The sequence below is a fragment of the Lagenorhynchus albirostris genome, chromosome 14 (assembly GCF_949774975.1).
Source record: "Lagenorhynchus albirostris chromosome 14, mLagAlb1.1, whole genome shotgun sequence".
In the NCBI taxonomy this organism is placed as follows: Eukaryota; Metazoa; Chordata; class Mammalia; order Artiodactyla; family Delphinidae; genus Lagenorhynchus; species Lagenorhynchus albirostris.
This window is the reverse complement of record NC_083108.1, coordinates 87987707-88007629: the sequence shown is the minus strand read 5'-3', so window position 1 is coordinate 88007629 and position 19923 is coordinate 87987707. Positions and strand designations below refer to the sequence as shown.

General features: G+C 49.7%; 1 protein-coding gene across 4 annotated transcripts in view; it reads left to right on the top strand.

Annotated features, from left to right (window-relative positions):
• POLE (DNA polymerase epsilon, catalytic subunit) overlaps window positions 1–19923 on the top strand; it is a 55778-nt gene that overhangs the window by 29165 nt on the left and 6690 nt on the right. For 2 of the 4 annotated variants that reach the window (XM_060122064.1, XM_060122063.1), the window contains exons 27-45: window positions 1106–1208; window positions 1643–1723; window positions 1837–1959; window positions 7395–7607; window positions 7827–8036; window positions 8297–8440; window positions 9821–9961; window positions 10168–10321; window positions 10398–10504; window positions 10728–10904; window positions 11011–11234; window positions 11368–11588; window positions 11839–12043; window positions 13164–13337; window positions 14282–14407; window positions 15875–16007; window positions 17489–17672; window positions 18686–18817; window positions 18932–19125. In XM_060122064.1, coding sequence (XP_059978047.1) covers window positions 1106–1208; window positions 1643–1723; window positions 1837–1959; window positions 7395–7607; window positions 7827–8036; window positions 8297–8440; window positions 9821–9961; window positions 10168–10321; window positions 10398–10504; window positions 10728–10904; window positions 11011–11234; window positions 11368–11588; window positions 11839–12043; window positions 13164–13337; window positions 14282–14407; window positions 15875–16007; window positions 17489–17672; window positions 18686–18817; window positions 18932–19125 — 3046 coding nt within the window. The other 2 variants (XM_060122066.1, XM_060122065.1) reach the window with 2 other exon arrangements.

Sequence of the window (19923 nt, the reverse complement as noted above, 5' to 3'; positions counted from 1 at the left end):
CCCTGCAGGTCAGATGACAGGAAGGCTTTCTGGGGCCCTGGTGGGACCCCTGAGAGAGCGTGGTGAGCCCATCCACCTGGAGCTCGGAGAATCTGGGTTCTTGGGAGACCAGACTGAGAGCACCCTCTCAGTCAGGCATAGGGGAGTGGGGATGTCTTGGAGGGTCTGCTACGATGGGCCCCATCACAAGGTCCATTTCAGGTTTAGGACAGGACTCCAGATCACTCACACCCCCGAGGAGACTGATGCTGTGCTTTTCGAGTTGGGATGATTGAATCACAGCTACGTGTTACATCACTGATAGAGCAAGAAAAGCAGACTGCAGGGCGACACATGCAGTGTACTTCCACCTGTTTAAGTTTACACACATAGAAAGTACTCTTATTTTTTTATGGGTACACAAAATAGTTCTATAAAGCATGCATGGGATTGATAAACACCAAGAAAAATATGGTGTTTACTTCTATATGAGGAGGGTCAGGAGAGCTGCACTGGGGACTTCATCGTCATCTTTATTTTTTCATCCATGAAATAAAAACGGCAGGGCCAGTTTGATAGGACTGGGTGGTGGGTGCACAGGTGTCTGTTGTGTTCTTTCTAAGTTTCTTCATGATATTTCACAATAACAAATACTTCCTCCAATGAAAGAAAGGGGTAGTGACAGTTGCCCTATTGCTTTGCTAATGATGTGAAAACTGGCTTCATTTTCAGGTGAGCAGGTGGGCTCTCTAATATTTTACCCAATGAATAATAATTTTTTAAGTGTTTAATTACATACATGCACATGAATATATAACTTATGTAAGGACACTTGTATAAATAGCTCTGTTAACAGTGGCCAAACACAGACCAGATGGCCAATGGTAGGGGATTGTACATTAAACCGTGGTATTTTAATATGATGAAGTATTCTTTAGTTATTAAGTATGATAAACATCAGATATAGGTATAGTTTATACAAATAACTACAATAAATAGAAACATAGGTTACAAAGTAGGTCATAATAACTTATTTCCATGTAGAATATGTGTGTACTTGATAAGTGCTATGACCTGGTTTAGGGAGGTTTTCACATTGTTGAGTTTTGTGTCTCTTCTTGCCCAGGGCCATTCCACTCGCCATTTTCCAGGCAGAGCCCACGGTGAGGAAGCACTTTCTCCGGAAATGGCTTAAGAGTTCTTCCCTTCAAGACTTTGATATTCGGACAGTGAGTGCTGGTTTTTTCCTACTCTCAGAAGTTTAGAAGGAAAACTAGACAGGGCAGAGTATCCCTGACTCAGGTCTCCTTTTTGGCTGGAGACTTCACTCTTGATTTCCTCCTTTCTGTTATGTAATGAATGAGGAAATAGTTACATTTTAGGGCAAAACTGGAGAAGCTAAATGTTGGGGAGGCCCGTTTAACTGTTCTCTTGGATGGACCAAGGCTTGGGGTCTGGCGCAGGCTTCCAGTGCTGGCTTGGCCCCCTACCAGCTCTGATCCCGGGAGAGTCGTTTACACTCTCCACTTCAGTTTCCTCCTCTGCGAAATGGGACCTTTTACCTTAGAATTTCTGAGAGGGTTAAGTAAGACACGTGAAGCATGCCGCCGCTGCTGCTTTTCTCTCGCACACCCCGCTTGTTGCTGGCTTCCTGCGTGCTCAGATTCTGGACTGGGACTACTACATCGAGCGACTGGGGAGTGCCATACAGAAGATCATCACAATCCCTGCGGCTCTGCAGCAGGTGAGGTTGAGAACTGGTGGAAACAGGGCGCAGTGTGACCTAAAAGCTACAGAAACCTGGGCCTGGCCCAGACTAACAGCATCAGACAAGTGATCGATCTCACCTTTATGTAGGTGAAGAACCCAGTACCACGTGTCAAGCACCCTGACTGGCTACACAAAAAACTGCTGGAGAAGAACGATGTCTACAAGCAGAAGAAGATCAGTGAGCTCTTCATCCTTGAGGGCAAGAGACAGGTAATGGGGCCTGGCCCAGGCCAACAGAGGCTGTGACGGTTGGTGCTGGGCAGTGTCCCAGGGGCACACAGGGCACCAAAGTCTCCACACTGCTGTCCATAATTTTGGATGCTTCCTTCCATTCAGGCATTTACAATGTTTTTTTCTTTCTAAAAATGTACACATTGATACTTTATCCTTTAATTCCTCCCAATGTTCTTCTTTTGTGATAAGAAACTTTGTGAATCATCAGTTTAGGGTGAAGAACTATGTGTAAATGGAGGATATACTAATTAGACTCAGTAACTTGGAATGCATCACTATACCTTGAGACCTCAGTTGTCTAAACTGTAAAAAAAAAAAAAAAAAAATTCTGTTAGAAACTCCAAAAAATACTGAAGACAGTGTAATGAAAAGCACAGCTAAAATCAGAAGAGCAAGAAGAAAATTCTGAGGTGCTGAAAATGGAAAGTGAGCTTCAACCAGAGCAGTAAACAAACTCACCTGCTAAAAGCAGACTCTCAGGTTGAATTTTTACAGTCTAACTATCTTATTTATAAGAGCTATACTTAAAAGGGCTCAAAATGATTAAAAGGATGAAAAAACATATATATCAGGTAAATATTAACCAAAACAAAGCTGATGTAGCTATATTAATGCCAGACCAAAAAAATATTTAGGCCAAAAAATATTAGTAGGGATAAGGATGGTATTAAACTATACTGAAAATCACAATTCACTAGAAATATATAACAATTCTAATAGTTTAGTTTCAAATTAATTAATGTCAAAATTACCTAAGGTAGAAGAAATTGACATCTAATCAGTTTGGGATTTTGACACATCTCTCTCAATTGATAGATCTAGCAGACCAAAAACTAGTAAAAATGTGTACAGTTGGAATGACACAATTGCTAACTAGATTTAGTAGCTAACTAGATTTAGTTAACAAATAGAACCTTGCACCCAGTAATTAAAGGATACACATTCTTTTCAAGAACACCTAAAATAAGACTGTCTGTATGCTGCAAAGTGCATTGCGACAGATTCCAAATAATTTATATACAGACCATATTGTTTGGAAACTAAAAAGAAACACATTTATAAGTAACTCATGGATCAAAGAAGTCACAATGGAAGTTAGAAGTACTTACTGAATGAAAATACTATCAAAATTTGTAGTATGCAGCTAAAGAGGACTACAAATGACACATAATCTATTTAAATGCATATAATAGAAAAGAAAAACCAGTAGAAAATTAAGTAAGCTTATAGCTGTGAAAAATTCGAAAACAGTAGAGTAAACCAAGAAAGTAGAAAGAAAGAAGTTATAAAGGCAAGAGCAGAAATGAACGAACAAACAGTAAAACCAAAACCTTGATCTTTGAAAAGACTTATGAAATAGACAAATCTTTGTCAAGATAGGTATTTCAGGTTTTGTTTTAATGAAAGCATTATCATTGCAGATATAATAAAGCCTGAAAATAAATAAGTAGTTACCTTTCCTAAACAATTGGAAAACTTAGATGGAATGGATAGTATCCTAGAAGAATTATTCAAATTAACCTAAGAAAAAAAGAGAAAAACTGAATAGAACTTTAACCATTAAAAAATGAATCATAGGGCTTCCCTGGTGGTGCAGTGGTTGAGAGTCCGCCTACCGATGCAGGGGACACGGGTTCGTGCCCCGGTCCGGGAAGATCCCAAGTGCCGCGGAGCGGCTGGGCCCGTGAGCCATGGCCGCTGAGCCTGCACGTCCGGAGCCTGTGCTCCGCAACGGGAGAGGCCACAACAGTGAGAGTCCCGCGTACCGCAAAAAAAAAAAAAAAGAATCATAATTAGAAAGAAACAAACACTGGACCCAAATGGTTTCTCAGAGGGATTTTACCGAACTTTTTAAACAAATTATTCCAGAGAATAAAAAAAGAGGCTCCTTAGCTCATTTGGTAATCTTGATAACACTTGTTACCTTGGTAACAAACTGACAGGCCAGGAAAAGGAAGGAGTGTTATAGGCCATTGGCAGTAACAAACAACAGGTACAAAAATAGTAACAAACTAAATTTTGCACCGTATAAAAACAGTAACATTGTGTACAAGCAGGACTTATGCAAGGAATGGCAGGTGTTAACTTCAGAGATCTGCTAATTCAGTTAATTTTAGGAAAAATCTGTTCATCATCATCATCAAAAGAGAAGACTTATGGGATCATTTCCAATAGAGGCAAGAAAGAACATTTGATAAACTTTAATGTCTGTTCGTGATAAAACTTTGAGCAGGCAAAATCATAAAAGATGAGATGTTTCCCTGATAAAGTCTCTGTCGAAACTCAATAGCACACATCATATTTAATGGCACATTAGAATCATTAAAGTTGAGGAACAGGAGATGGATGCCTGTTACCATCACTTCTATTCAAAATTGTTTGGAAGTCCTGGCCAGCATAATTCAACAAGGAAAAGAAGTTAAATTTTAAGGATAGAAAGGCATAAAACTTGTTATTTGCAGATGATATAATTGTTAACACAGAAAATGTAAGGAAACCCAGGAATTGTTTTAACTAATAAGACATTTCAGCAAGATCATTAGATACAAAGCTGATATATAAAAATCTGTAGCTTTATCTTATACTAGAAACAATTAGGATTTTGTTGTTGTTGTTGTTGATTTTTGGCTGCGTTGGGTCTTTGTTGCTGTGTGCAGGCTTTCTTTAGTTGCAGTGAGCGAGGGCTACTCTTCATTGCGGTGTGTGGGCTTCTCATTGCAATGGCTTCTCTTGTTGCAGAACATGGGCTCTAGGCGTGCGGTCTTCAGTAGTTGTGGCGTGTGGGCTCAGTAGTTGTGGCTCTTGGACTCTAGAGCACAGGCTCAGTAGTTGTGGCACATGGGCTTAGTTGCTCCGTGGCATGTGGGATCTTCCCGGACCAGGGCTCAAACCCATGTCCCCTGCATTGGCAGGCAGATCCTTAACGACTGTGCCACCAGGGAAGGCCGGCATGCAGGATCTTAATTCCCCAACCAGGTATTGAACCTGCGCCTCCTGCAGTGAAAGGCGGATTCTTAACCACTGGACCACCAGGGAAGTCCTGCAAAAAGTTTTTTCATGTAACTTGAAAGTCTAATCCTAAAATTCATATGAAGAACAAGTATAAGAAAAACAAAAACAATTTTGAAGATTAACAAGAGGAAGCTTGTCTTAGTATGTAACAAGACACACAAGAAAGTCTTATTAAGGCAAGACCATACAGCAGTAGCGCTAATAGGTACCCTAGAAACAGATCCAAATACGTATGGGAGCTTGGTCTGTCACAGAGGTAGCGTTATACATTATTAAGGAGAACGGAGTGCTTATTCAATAAATGATACTGGGGGAAATGTTTTTTCATATTTCAAGAAGTAAGTAGCTATCTCACACTGAGTATGAAAACAAATTCCAAATACAGATCTAAATTGAAAAAGAAAACAACTGTTTAGAAAAAAACACAGGAGGCTATCTTTATGATGCTGAGGTAGAAAGAGCTTCTTAAGGCATGCATAAAAAACGATCACAAAGGGAAAGACAGATGCATTCAATTAATTAAAATGTAAATTTTCTGTAGTCTGAAACAAGAATGGCAGAACGTTGGTATTTATTGAATCTGAGTTATAAGAACCATGGATATTCATTACTTTTGTAATTTTTATAATAAAAAGTAAAAAACACACACACTTTTATAGTACAGAAGTCACCATAAACAGACAAGTCATAATTCGAAGAAGATACTTGGAATGTACGAAAGTTAGGAATGGTCCATAAGCATGTGTATATTTTTCTGTTGCTATGTAGCAAGTAATCCGAGAACGTAGCAGCTTAAGTAACAGGTGTTTTTGTTTTTTGTTTTGGCTGCGCCGGGTCTTTGTTGCTGCGTACGGGCTTTTTCTAGTTGTGTCGAGCGAGGGCTACCCCTCGTGGCAGTGTGCAGGCTTCTCATTGTGGTGGCTTCTCTTGTTGCGGCATGCAGGCCCCAGAATGCATGGGTTTTAGTAGTGTTTGCAGCGCGCGGGCTCAGTAGTTGCAGCTCGCGGGCTCTAGGGCTCAGGCTCAGTAGTTGTGGCGCACGGGCTTAGTTGCCCTGCAGCGTGTGTGATCTTCCTGGACCAGGAATCGAACCTGTGTCCCCTGCATTGGCAGGTGGATTCTTAACCACTGCACCACCAGGGAAGTCCCACAGGTGTGTTATTATCTTGCACTTTCTGTGGCCTGTGGTTCTGGAATCTGGGGACAGCTTATCAAGGTCCCCTGGCTCAAGGTCTCCCACAGACTACAGTCAGGTGTCATCAGGACTGTGGTCTCATCTGAAGGCTTCCCCAGCAACTGGGGAAGGAGGTGCTTCACTCTGGTAGCTGGTGGCAGGATTCACGAGTGGAGCCGTCCTCATTTCCTTGCTCCATGGACCTATCCAGAGGGCAGGTCACAGCCTGGCAGCTGACTTCAGAGCAAGCACTGGCTAAGAGCCAGAGTGGCAGCAGTTCAGAGATCACTGTGTTTTATAATCTAATCTCAGAATGACATCCTGTCACTTTCGTTGTAATCTGTTCATTTGAGGCAGGTCACTGGGTCCAGCCCACACTCAGGAGGGAGTCATACAGGGGCATGAACAGCTGGAGGTGGGGGTCATCAGGGCCATTTTAGAAGACTGACTGCCCCAGGGTCAACCCCACTGTCAGTTAGGTAAATGAAAAATGAAGTATTTAGATACCACATCACACCAAAAAATGAGTATGGTGACACCAACTATTAGCACATGTGGGGAAATAGGAGCTTATCTGTATTTCTGGTGGGAGTGTGAACACAAGGTCTTCAGGCAGCATGTGGAAGGATGGTTGTTGACGAACCCAGTTTCTAGTTCTGAAAGAGTAGAAATTAACCATTCTTCATTTTAGAATGTCATGGATAGGTAAGCTGATTTATTTGCATAATGGAATATCCTACAGTTAGAATGAATGGACAATGTCCACATGCATCAATAGGGATCAATTTCAGAAATACGTTATTGAGTAAAACAAGTTGCAGTAGGTTATGTACCATGTGTCTCCGTTCATATAAAACTGCAGCTTAAAGTAATGGTATATAGGTTTATAGGTACGGAGTAAAAATTCAAAATGTGTGGGGAGTGGTAGGCACTGTGCTTGGGGGCTGGGAGGGAGAAACAGGGGGCCTTTACCTATTCTTTGCAGTATTTTATTTCTTATGAAGAGGAGAGAGTTCTGAAGCAAGCACAGAAAAATGTAAACATTCACTTCATAATGGTGATGCCTGAGTGACATTTTCTGTCTGACCGTTTCACTCTTAAAAGTTTAAAAATAGATTAGTCTGTAAATGAATACGTTTGCATACAAGTATTTTACCTTATTCAGAGGTGCACTTACGGTGATTTCTAGAGAGAGCCGTTCTAAGGCTCCTTTGGATCTTTGCAGGTGGGCGTGGCACAAGCTTCAGAAGGTGCCCAGAGCCTTGGCGCCCCCGACATGGAGGACTTCGGCCTTGTGAAGCCGCTGCACTCGGCAGTGCCCGTTGCTACCAAGAGGAGGCGTAGCCACTGGGAGAGCCAGGAGGAGGCGCAGGACCTGGAGCTGACGGTGCCCTGGCAGGAGATCTTGGGGCAGCCTCCGGGGCTTGGATCCACCCAGGCAAGAATCCTCAGGGGGAGGAAGCAGGGACGCTGGTCAGGCCTGACCTGTGACGAGCCGTCTCCCTGCAGGGTCTGGGCCCTGAACTGGGCCTTGACCCCTGAGCAAATTGGCAAGATGTACCCAGTTCTTACAGAGCACTTGGGGACTGTGGAAGGGTGTTTCTGTTTCACTCGTGCTCAGCTGTATTTCCTGTCTCCTCCTCTTGCCCTATCCCAGGAAGAGTGGCTGGTCTGGCTCCAGTTCCACAAGAAGAAGTGGCAGCTACAGGCTCGACAGCGCCTCGCTCACAAGAAGAGGCGGCGTCTGGCGGGGCCAGAAGGTGCACCGAGGCCTGGGACCGTCCGAGAGGGGCCCTCCACAGGGCTGGGGGGCTTCTTGCGAAGAACTGCTCGCAGCATTCTGGACCTCCCGTGGCAGATCGTGCAAGTGCGGACAGCTAGCAGTGGGAGGGCGGGACACCCCTGAGGGCGGGAGCATGGCTTATGGGAACGAAGGGGTATCTGGATGGCTCACGATCCTGGGGACCTGGTCTGGAATGGAGCAGGAAGGGCAGGGCTTTACCTTTGTGCCTCTGTGACAGGGCCTGGTGCTGGAGGCCACCTGGGAGATGGCCTGTCCACAGGTATTGAGTGCCTTCTGTGACACGGTGAGACACGCACTGTTGTGCGACCTGTGTTTCCTTTCAGATCAGCGAGACCGGCCAGGCTGGCTTGTTCAGGCTGTGGGCTGTCATCAGCAGTGACCTGTATTGCATCAAGCTGAACATTCCCCGGGTATTCTACGTGAACCAGCGGGTGGCCAAAGCGGAGGAGGGCCCTTCCTATCGGAAGGTACGGGGGGCAGCTGGCGTTGCTGACCACTGAGGTCAGCTGTCTGCTCAGCCTCTGAGGTTGTCTCCGCTATGGAGGAGGCCACGCAAAGACCTAGTGAGCTTTGTGGCCTTGAGAGGGGCATTCTGGGGCCTCCATCTCCTGAGAACCTTCTTGGGACGCTGTAAAAATGCATCGAAATGGTGCTGCGAAGCGCCAAGTGAACGCTCAATGATGGAAGCTGTGGGTATCACTGTCCTTGCTGCGCCGTCCTCTGGCATCTGACGTCCATGTAGCAGGGAAAGGGCTGGGTGGACATTAGTCAGAGGCTGCAGGCTCTGTCTCCATAGGCTCTTTTGATGTTAACGGCTTTATTGGGGTCTAATTCACATGCCATACAGTTCACTCATCTAAAGTGTACGATTCGTTGGCTTTTAGTGTATTCACAGAGTTACGCAGCCATCTCCACTGTCAATCTTAGAACGTTTTCATCACTCCCAAAGAAACCCCGGGCCCCTTAGCAGTCTCTCCCCTCTCCCAGCCCTCAGTAAGCACTGGTCCACATTCTACCTCTAGATTAGCCTCTTGTGGACATTTCACATACGTGGGGTCCTACAGCAGGCGTCCTCCTCTCAGCTGTGGTGTCTTCAGAGGCCGAGCTCCCAGTCAGCTCCACCCAGAGCTCGTTCACTGAGCAAATGAGCACGTTTCTTGGTTGGGTGCTAGGAACCGATTAACAGGTTGATGTCTAGTTGAGGAGATGAGATTCGAGTATTGGTAACTGGCAACTAGACAGAGGAGCCTTCTGGAGAAGGTGAAACTCGATTCTGACCAGAATATTCAGCAAAATATGGATCTAGAGAGAGGATGGGGTGGGTGTTGGGCAGCAGAGGACAGATGATCTGGAATTCTGTAGCTTTCTTGGATGTGATGTGATGTAAGTTTGTAGGAGGACATCCTTCCTTGTAGGATATTTTCCCCTTTGGGCACCCCTCTCCTGCTCCCTCCTCGCCAGGATTCCCACACTCCTTTCCTAGTCTTCTGTCCAGGAAAACATGGCTTCTCTCGCGGTTTTTGCTTCCTGCACCCTTAAGGTTAAACCCAGGAGAGAAAAGAGGAATATAAAGCGGGAACACCTGCCCCTCACAGTCTGGGAGCTTGTCTGCTTTTTAGAAGCCTCGGGCAGCTTCTTGAAGTTATGCCCAGACCTCTTCATTTTACTCATTGGGAGAGATGGGCTGTAGGGGTTTACTCCATGGTTGTGGGCACCAGAGGTTCTAGGCCTGTTTAAACGATGCATGGCTGTAAGAGTGTGCGCGCATGTGTTTGCCTGTGCCTTGTAGCACACATTACGACTTAGCTCAGTTGTGGGGTGAGATCATCGCCATATTGTGTCACCAGGTGAATCGGGTCCTTCCTCGCTCCAACGTGGTCTACAATCTCTATGAGTACTCGGTACCAGAGGACATGTACCAAGAGCACATCAACGAGATCAACACTGAGCTGGCGGCGCCGGACATCGAGGGCGTGTACGAGACTCAGGTAACTGTTTTCCCAGCTGAACTGTGCAAGGATCTATCCGGATGGAATAGAGGGAAACAAACCCCACAGAGGCATGGACAGGCTAGCAGCATTGGCTGTGGACTTCATGGGCACAGTGAATTTCAGCAGCATGTCTGCCGAAGATGGCCACGGGCCTGTGCTCTCCCCCGTCAGCCCTCACACCACTCTGTCTGCCCCCCTTCCAGGTTCCGTTATTGTTTCGGGCCCTGGTGCAGCTGGGCTGTGTGTGTGTGGTCAATAAACAGTTGGTGAGGCATCACTCAGGCTGGGAAGCAGAAACCTTCGCTCTTGAGCACCTGGAGATGCGCTCTCTGGCCCAGTTCAGCTACCTGGAACCAGGTATGGCATGTGCCAGCCGCCCTTGCTTGACCCACCTCCTGCTTATCTCAGGGTGACAGGCCATGTCCTCCTGCAGGGAGCATCCGCCACATCTACCTGTATCACCACGCGCAGGGCCACAAAGCTCTCTTCGGCATCTTCGTGCCCGCACAGCGCAAGGCGTCTGTGTTTGTGTTGGATACCGTGAGTTCTGGGCCAGGCTGTGGGCGAGCCTCGCTGGGGGAGGAGCATATCCCTGGGCACGGAACTCTCGCACCCCTGACCCCACTGCTGCCTTGTTTCCAAAAGCCTTCGCCCAGCAATTAGAAGTGGATCCGCAGAGGTAGCCCGGCCACCCATGTCCACTCCGGGCTGCCCACTTCCTTCCCTGTGGGGAGAGGCGCCGACCCAGCCCTTGTTTGTCTAGGTGCGAAGCAACCAGATGCCCAGCCTCAGTGCCCTGTACTCAGCCGAGCACAGCCTTCTGCTGGAGAAAGTGGGCCCTGAGCTCCTGCCCCCCAGCAAACACACTTTTGAAGTTCGGGCTGAAACAGACTTGAAGGTCATCTGCAGAGCCATCCAGCGCTTCCTGCTGGCCTACAAAGTGCGTGCCGTCGGGGTCCCACACTGCGGGAGCCCCCTCCCTCCTTCCCTCCTTCCCTCCCTCCCCCGGGCCGGGTCCACCTAGCTGTCTCCTTCCCTGCGCCCAGGAGGAGCGCCGTGGGCCCACACTCATCGCTGTTCAGTCCAACTGGGAGCTGAAGAGGCTGGCTGGCGAAGTGCCCGTCTTGGAGGAGTTCCCGCTAGTGCCTGTCCGTGTGGCTGATAAGGTCAGCTACGGGGTCCTGGATTGGCAGCGCCACGGAGCCCGGCGCATGATCCGGCACTACCTCAACCTGGACACTTGTCTGTCACAGGCCTTCGAGATGAGCAGGTGAGCCGAGTGGAGGGGTGTCTCTGCCCATCTTGGTCGTGGCTGGCCTCACGGGTCTCTGGTGGCAAGTCGGCCTTCCCCGCTTCCCTGGTCGTTGTCCCCTCTGGGGCTGGCTGACCCCGTGCCCCTGCAGGTACTTCCACATCCCCGTTGGGAATCTGCCAGAGGACATCTCTACGTTTGGCTCCGACCTCTTCTTTGCCCGCCATCTCCAGCGCCACAACCACCTGCTCTGGCTGTCTTCCACATCACGGCCTGACCTGGGCGGGAAGGAGGCTGACGACAACCGCCTTGTCGTGGAGTTCGATGACCGAGCCCCTGTGGAGGTCAACAGTTCAGGCTGTTACTCCACAGGTGGGTGGGTGAGGCGCTTGGGGGCCTGGGCTGCTGCCTCTGCCGCTTGTTGCCGTTCTGTGCTGCTGGGAACGCTCAGCCCTGTTGGGCCGAGAGCCTGGGAGCCGAGCCTGCAGGGCTCTGCGGGTGTGTGCTCTGCAGTTGGCCGCCCCCAACAGCAGCCTCAGGGATTTTTCTGAGATAGTGCTTGCTGGGGTCAGGCTCCGCACCCAGGAGGGGTCAGTGCATAAGCGGTGGTGTCTGTGTGCAGTGTGCGTGGAGCTGGACATTCAGAACCTGGCTGTCAACACCATCCTGCAATCTCACCACGTCAATGACATGGAGGGGGCCAACAGCATGGGCATCAGCTTCGATGTGATCCAGCAGGCCTCCCTGGAGGACATGATCACGGGCAATCAGGCTGCCAGCGCTCCCACCAGCTACGACGAGACGGCCCTCTGCTCCAGCACCTTCAGGTACCCAGGGGCTTGTGACCCTGAGAACATCACCTGACCTTTTCTTCTTCTTGTGCCCTCTCCTCTCCAAAGGCCGAACAACAGTTTGGGTTCTAGAAGGAGCAGTAGAAATCCTTTTATCTTCTGTCCTTGTTTCGGAAACTAAGAGCTAAGACAGTGTCAGTGGGGTTTCCCTCCGCCTTGCCAGAAACCAGCATAGGGCCAGGCTCCTTCCTCTGCTCATGGGTCTTTTGCTGCCCTCCAGGTATGGGTTGACAGTTCCTGTGGCCAGAGGCGTGCCTGCAGGAAATCGCCAGTTTACTCGGGGTGCGGGTGTGTATCGAGTATCTGCTGTGGGATGCACAGCAGGACATGCATAGTGGGTTAAGCCACACAGAAGGGGGTGCGAATTGCAGCGGTGACACGGGCAGGGAGCACGTGTGCTCTCCACAGCCCACCGGGTGATATGACTGTGGCCCGTTGTAAAGATGAGGAAACTTGAGGCCCCGTGCTTGTGGTCGTGCTGCAGTTGAGGGGAAGGGTTGGTGCTCAGGAGCAAGTCTTGGGATTCAAGAATGGTTTTCTCCAACCGCCACTCCTGTTGCATTCTCACAGAAGGCGGGCAGAGCTGGAAGGAGCAGGCTGCAGGCCAGGGGGCTGGTGGAGAAGAGGCTCAGGGCCCGAAGGCACGGTGTGGTCAGGGCCGAGGGCTGCTGGGCAGGGAAGCGGCCGCTGTGTCCCAAGAGGTGCTGGCAGCAGAGCTGCCACGGGGCGGGGATGGCTGCGAGCCACCTGGGGCGACACAACCAGGGCAGTCGTGGTGAAGCAGATCGTTAGGCCCATGACTGGCCCAAGGGAGGAGGGCCCTGCAGGTCTCTGTGGTCAGTCTTCTCCTGGTTCTCCCAGCAGGTGAGGTGCCTTCTTGTGGGGCACCCCCGTCTTCTCAGCTCTGTCCTGGCACCAGCCGTAGGGAAAACTTGGAAGGTTGTGTTGAGTGTGGTGGTGTTGAGGGGTGCAGATGAGTCACAGAGGGCCGAGGAATGGATCTGAACAGTGAGAAGGGAGGGGGCAAAGGTGACAGCAAAACAGGGAAGAGCTGGTGCCAGCAACAGAGGGGGCGCCCTCTGAACCCCTCCTGCAGGATCCTGAAGAGCATGGTGGTGGGCTGGGTGAAGGAGATCACGCAGTACCGCAACATCTACGCCGACAACCAGGTGGTGCACTTCTACCGCTGGCTCCGGTCCCCGTCCTCGCTGCTTCACGACCCCACCCTGCACCGCACGCTGCACAGCATGATGAAGAAGCTCTTCTTGCAGTGAGTGCTGCCCGTGGCCTTCTCCGGGCTATGCTGATCCCTCAGTCCCCAAGCCAGAAAGATGGCAGTCAGCACCTCTGGGAGTCAAGAGCCCACTTGAACCATAGCGATCAGATGGGTCCCAGGAAGAGCTTAGCTGCCATCGCAGCTTCCAGAGACACGCTGTGCGATGCACAGTCTTTGTTGCTTTTTCATAAGTCACTGTACACTGTGCTTACTGTTCTGCACCTCGCTTGCCTTCGTTAACAGTAGATCTTAGGGAGCTGTGTGTGGATGTACCACGCTAATGGACATTCAGGCTGCTCCCACAACTTTTGCTGTCACAGCGACCAGCGTGGAGTGGCCTTGTACGTGATGAGGTCGTGCAAACACGTCTGTAGAACAGCCTTCAGGAAGTGACGCTGTTGCAGATCTGATCGATATTATCAGATAAATCTAGATGGGTGAACACCAATTTGATCAGTATTATCAGAGAGCTCCCTGTAAAGGTCGTACAGTTCATTGTGCTATTAGATATGATTGGGAATGTATGTCCCCACTCCAGGCCACGCCGCCATGCGGGGTATTATTGCCAACCAGATGGGATAAAATGCTCTCTTGGTATACCCTTAATATGCAGTCCTTATTATGAATGAAATTGGACTTCCTTTTCATATCCTTTGCCCATTTTTCTGTAGATTTGGGGTTTTTTTTCCCTCATTAATTTGTATGAGTTCTTTCTAGATAAAAATTAGCCATTTTTCTGTGATGTGAGTTGCACACTTTTTCCTCAGTCTTTGTCTTTGGTTTTGTTTACGGTAGGGTTTTGCAATGCAGACCTCTTTGTTCTTTGTTGCTTCTGGGTTCTAAGTATGTTTTCTGCTTCAGGACGATCAGCTTTTTTCTCACAGTGTCTTCTGGTCTTCTCTGGTGTCTTGACCGTTGATTCTGAACTTGGTCTGCAGGCTCATTGCTGAGTTCAAGCGCCTGGGGTCATCAGTCGTGTATGCCAACTTCAACCGCATCATCCTGTGCACCAAGAAGCGGCGGGTGGAGGACGCCCTTGCCTACGTGGAGTACATCACCAACAGGTGTCAGCATTCCTGTACCCTTCATTCATCTGTGTCTTATCTGATCCATTCACCTGCTGCTGACAGCCTTAACGTGTCTCGTAGCATGGCTCTGTTGGTAACGAATGCTTTCTGCCTTTGGGTATCTGAAAAAGCCTTTATTTCACCTTTGTTTTTGAAGGATATTTTTGCTGGGCATAGAATTGCAGATGGATCTTTTTTGAAAGTCTTTTTTTTCCTCTTTGTTTCTTTTTGGATAATTTCTGTTGTTATGTCTTTAAATTCACTGATCTTCTGCAGTGTTTAATCAGCCATTAATCCCATCTAGTATATTTTTCATTTCACACTGACAGTTTTCATCTCTAGAAGCTTGGTTTGGGTTTTATACATCTCTAGAGTCTACTTAACATGGTCAGTCTTCCCTCTGGTTTAACACATGCAATACTGTTCTAATAACAGGTTTTTTGTTTTTGTTTTAATTAATTTATTATTATTTTTGGCTGCGTTGGGTCTTCCTTGCTGCATGCGTGCTTTCTCTAGTTGCGGCAAGCGGGGGCTACTCATCGTTGCGGTGCGTGGGCTTCTCATTGCGTTGGCTTTTCTTGTTGTGGAGCACAGGCTCTAGGCACGCGGGCTTCCGTAGTTGTGGCCCGCGGGTTCTGGAGCGCAGGCTTAGTAGTTGTGGCGCACGGGCTTCGTTGCTCCACGGCATGTGGGAACTTCCCAGACCAGGGCTTGAACCCTTGTCCCCTGCATCGGCAGGCGGACTCTCAACCACTGCGCCACCAGGGAAGCCCCCTAATAACGGTTTTAATTCCTGTTCTGCTCGTTATTACGTCTCTGTCAGCTCTGATTTGTCTTCAGTTGATAGATTCTTCTCCTTATTATGTGTTGTGTTTTCTCTGCTTCTTTGCACACCTGGTGATACAGGATGGGATGCCAGACATTAAGAATCTTGGCTTGTCCGCTGGGTACTTTTGCATTCCTGTAAATATTCTTGAGCTTTATGTTGTTACTTGGAAACAGTTTGATCCTGTGGGGCATTTTTTGAGGTGTATAGGCAGAGCCAGAGCAGTGTTTAGTCTAGGGCTCATTATTCCCACTGTTGAAGCAAGACTTTGTGAGCACAGCTGCACGTGCCTGAGTTACGAGGTTCTGAGAGCGGCGGGAAGCAAGCACCCCAGGCCTGGTGTGGTTTTCTCACACTTGCGCGTGATCCATGCTCTGCTGAGTGTGGGGTTTGCTCTGTGCCGCTCTCGCCTCTCAGCCCTGCGGCGCTGGCCCCTCCTGGCTGGACGCAGATGCCTCCCTAGTATCATGTTTCCCGTGTTCCCTAGAAACTTTGAGGGATGATAAAATGTGCGTCTACTTTATATCCCTCTTTAAATAAGTAGAGGGTTAAACAGATAATAAAAGAAGTGGGGAAAGTGGGAAAAAAGGGGAAAACTATTGATTTCATTTAAGCAATTTCTGTTTTGCTTGTTTTAGCATCCATTCTAAAGAGATCTTCCATTCTTTGACAATTTCTTTCTCTCGATGCTGGGAATTTCTTCTCTGGATGGATCCCTCTAACTATGGTGGAATCAAAGGAAATGTTCCATCTAGTATTCACTGTGGACAGGTAAGAGGTAACCAGTCTTAGAGAGCAGAGGTTGGAATCTGAAGCAACTTTAGGGGTCCACATTGGTCCCTTCAGTGCACACTTGAGGGTCGCAGGCCGAGAGCCAGGCACACGGTTCCAGGCCCCGGTCATGTAGTCCTTGCTTTCATGGAGTCTGTGAGAGCAAAGATCACGAACAAGCAAACAAGTAGATGTATACGCCAGTGTCAGCAGTGATGAGGGCTCGGAGTAAACAAAAAGCAGGGTAGAGATAGAGAGTGAGCCACGGGGGAGGGGCCGATTTGGATGGGGAGGTCGAGGAGTCCTCTGAGAGGGTGACGGAACTGCAGTGTTAGGCTGCCGTGAGTTACAGGATAAGCAGAGACAGTGGTCACAGGTATGGGCAGAGAGCTGGCCGGGGCCAGGCCACTTGGGCCTGAGGGCTGTGATGGACACTTGGCTTTCAGTGATGGGGAGATTCTGAGTGGGGGAGTGTCAGGGCCTGACTTCCACTTGGATCCTGAGTGGACAGCACCGCAGGAGGTCAGGGTCTGAGTGGAGCCCGGTTAGTGTCGGCCCAGGGGAGGATATGTGGGGCAGGGTGGAGTCAGGGAGAAGGACTCTGGTGGGCATTGCAGGTGGAGTGGATGGGCTAGCAGAATGAATGTGGGGTGACGCCCGGGGGCACAGGGGCGATGTCTGGGCGAGTAGGTTGTAGGTGGGCCTGTGCTTGGGTGTGTGAACCCCGATGGACGGGGCAGGAGAGCGAGTATGGGGAGAAGGGAGCTGTGCTTGGCTGCGGCGTGTGGTGTTTGCCGAGCCTGACGTTTGCTTGACGTGCACAAGGTGGAGATGCAGAGGTCAGGTGGTGGCAGGGGCGTCAGGGGAGGGGCTGGGGGTGGGAACTTGGGGTCATCCCAGCTGCTGAGCCTGGCAGCTGGGGCTGGTGAGAACACCTGGGGGTGAGCGTGGGTTGAGAGGCCTGAGTGCCCCCAGGGCAGGTCCCCATGGAGGAAGCTGCCAGTGGGTAGGGGAACTGGGGGGATGGGGCCTCAGGCATCAAAGGGAGAGCGGTCCCAGAAGGAAGGAGCCGTGCTGCTGAGAGCAGATAGGAAACAGAGGCTGCCCTTGGTGCTGGGGTTGGGAGGGCCACTGAGACCACGATGGGAGAGAAGGAAGCGCAGGCCATGTAGACGAATCAAGGGAAGGCAGTGGTGGCTGCTGCTCTGAAGGATGGCGGCCGTCAGAGTTCAGATGTTGGACATTCTTGCCTTCCTGGGAGGTGGGAGTTGAATAATTTTAAAGTGAATCCTCTGAAAGAGCAAACGAGAGTAGCAGTCAGCTGTGTACTGAGTGCTTCTGTGCACCAGGCACGTTCCATAAATGACCTTATTCTTAAAGCCGTCCCGCAGGAATCTCACCTGGGCTTGGGGGGCGAACAGGGCACCCGTTGGGCGGTGCTGCTGTGCGCAGACGTGACTGGGGTTGTCTCTGTGTCCCAGCAAGACTCCCCCGAAGAGGGCAGAGCGGAGGGGGAGGAGCCTGAGGAGGAACCTGAGGAGGGAGAGGAGGAGGGAGGTGCACAGGAGCTGGATGTCGAGGACCTGCTGGAAAACAGCTGGAACATCCTGCAGTTCCTGCCGCAGGCAGCCTCCTGCCAGAGCTACTTCCTCATGATCGTTTCAGGTGAGTCGTCCACACTCTCCATAGTGCCTGAGCCACGCACTGGGAATAACGTGGCCCTGGTGGGAGCACGCCCAGAGTCGGGGGCCCCTGAGGGGCGCCCTGGCTGCACAGCACTGTGAGAGGCAGGGAGGAGACCCTCGGCCCTCGCAGAAGCTCACCGTGAGGAAGGCTGCCCTTCCCGGGGCGTCACGAAGGCTTCGTGGCCCTGCCCCCGAGGTTTGTGCGCGTGCACGTATAGTGATCAAGGTAAACCCCAAGTAGAAAAGTTTAGACACTTCCTGAATCGACTGCCCCACTGGCTGGTCCTTGAGGCTCAACTTACGGTGTAAGAAACGCCTATATTTCATCTGGGTCTAAAGGTTTAGTGTTAGTAACACAACATTTTAAATCAACTATACTCCAACAAAATTTTTTAAAACGAAGAAAAAGTTTTAGTGTTACAAATCAAATTATTTAGCTTGATGTGTAAATGAAGTGTGTAAATTAAACACCTGTTATAATTCAGAGCTAATCATTAGAACAGTTGATGAAGAGCATCATAAATTAAATCATAAATTGTCAGCAGACGCATAGACGTAGATATAGGTGCACCCATGTACATAGCGACAGAGGTAGTTCCATTGTGGTTATTTTATATTTTATATTTATATTTTGTCGACTTGTCTTTGAGCCCTTTGCTTTCTTAAGTTCTCTTCTGGAATGTGTGGGCCTGGTGGAGACTTTGGAGAAGTGTGCTGTGCCTGGGGGTCGAGGCGAGCCCTCTGTCTTGCCGTCCAGTGTGAAGGTTGACACGTGTTGCCTGAGCTTGGGCGTCAGCGAGTGCCCTGCGTGTCCCCATTTCTCTGATTGACTTTGGCTCGTCTTAGTGCAGCAAATAGAATCATCGCTACTAATGACATTTCAGCCAGTCTGGCCGGCAGTGTGACTAGCCACAGGGTGCCCCCGGATTCTGGGATGTTGGCGGCAATGGCAAATCTCGGGGCCTGTGGCCTGAGCCTGCCCTCTCTCTGCAGCGTACATCGTGGCCGTGTACCACAGCATGAAGGAGGAGCTGAGGCGCAGCGCCCCGGGCAGCACCCCTGTGAGGAGGAGGGGGGCCAGCCAGCTCTCCCAGGAGGCCCAGGGAGAGGCCGGAGCCCTTCCAGGTGAGCGCCCTTGCCACGGGGGGCCACCACTGTGTGCTCCTCAGGGGTCCTTCCCTCGGTGTCGCGATCGCCGTGCAAAATAGGGAGCAGGCATCGTGTTGCTTCTCTTCCCAGGAATGATCACCTTCTCACAAGATTATGTGGCGAACGAACTCACTCAGAACTTCTTCACCATCACACAGAAGATTCAGAAGAAAGTCACAGGCTCTCGGAACTCGACTGAGCTCTCAGAAATGTTTCCTGTCCTCCCCGGTTCTCACCTCCTCCTCAATAACCCCGCTCTGGAGTTCATCAAATATGTGTGCAAGGTGAGGACACTCCCATTGACGTGTGTGCAGGTCACTCCTTTCTTCCAGAAACACCCACTGCGCCCACTCCATGCAGCCGCTGTGGGAAAGACCTCTGTTCTCACTCCGCTGAGGGGGCACAAGTCAGTGAGGGACAGGTGAGCTCAGAGAGCACAGGTGCTGAGAGGTGGGCTCAGGGGTGGGGCAGGTGAGGAAGGCCCTCTGATGGGGCCTGGGGCTGAGAATGAGACCACTGTGGCTAAGAGGGTCTGGCCATGGGCAGAGGGGATGCAGAGACCCTGGGGAGGGATGACCTGGTGGTGCTGGTGAAAGGTGAGTAGTGGAACGGCAGGTGCTCATGGATCACGTGGGGCTGGTGGGCCAGACTAGGAACTGGACAGGGCTCCCAAAACGTCTGGGCTGCTGTGAAACCTAAGAGGAGAGCTTGCTCGGATGCTAAATGCCTTTCTGGGAAAGGCAGGCTGCATCAAACGATGGCATAATATTACCAGATGAGGACCCAGCCGGCGTTATCCCTTACGGAGCATTTTCCTGTCCGTTAAATTACCTCCCAGCAAATCACAGTTTCACAGTGATCAATTGGCTTCTGATTGTGGTGAAGAAATGGTTTAGTGTACCATTTTAATTCCTTGGTAGACTTCAGAATTTTTAAGTTTTATTTTTATTAAAGTATAATTTACAGGGACTTCCCTGGTGGTCCAGTGGCTAAGACTCTGCCCTCCCAGTGCAGGGGGCCCGGATTCAGTACCTGGTCAGGGAACTAGATCCCACGTGCCACAACTGAAGATCCCACATGCA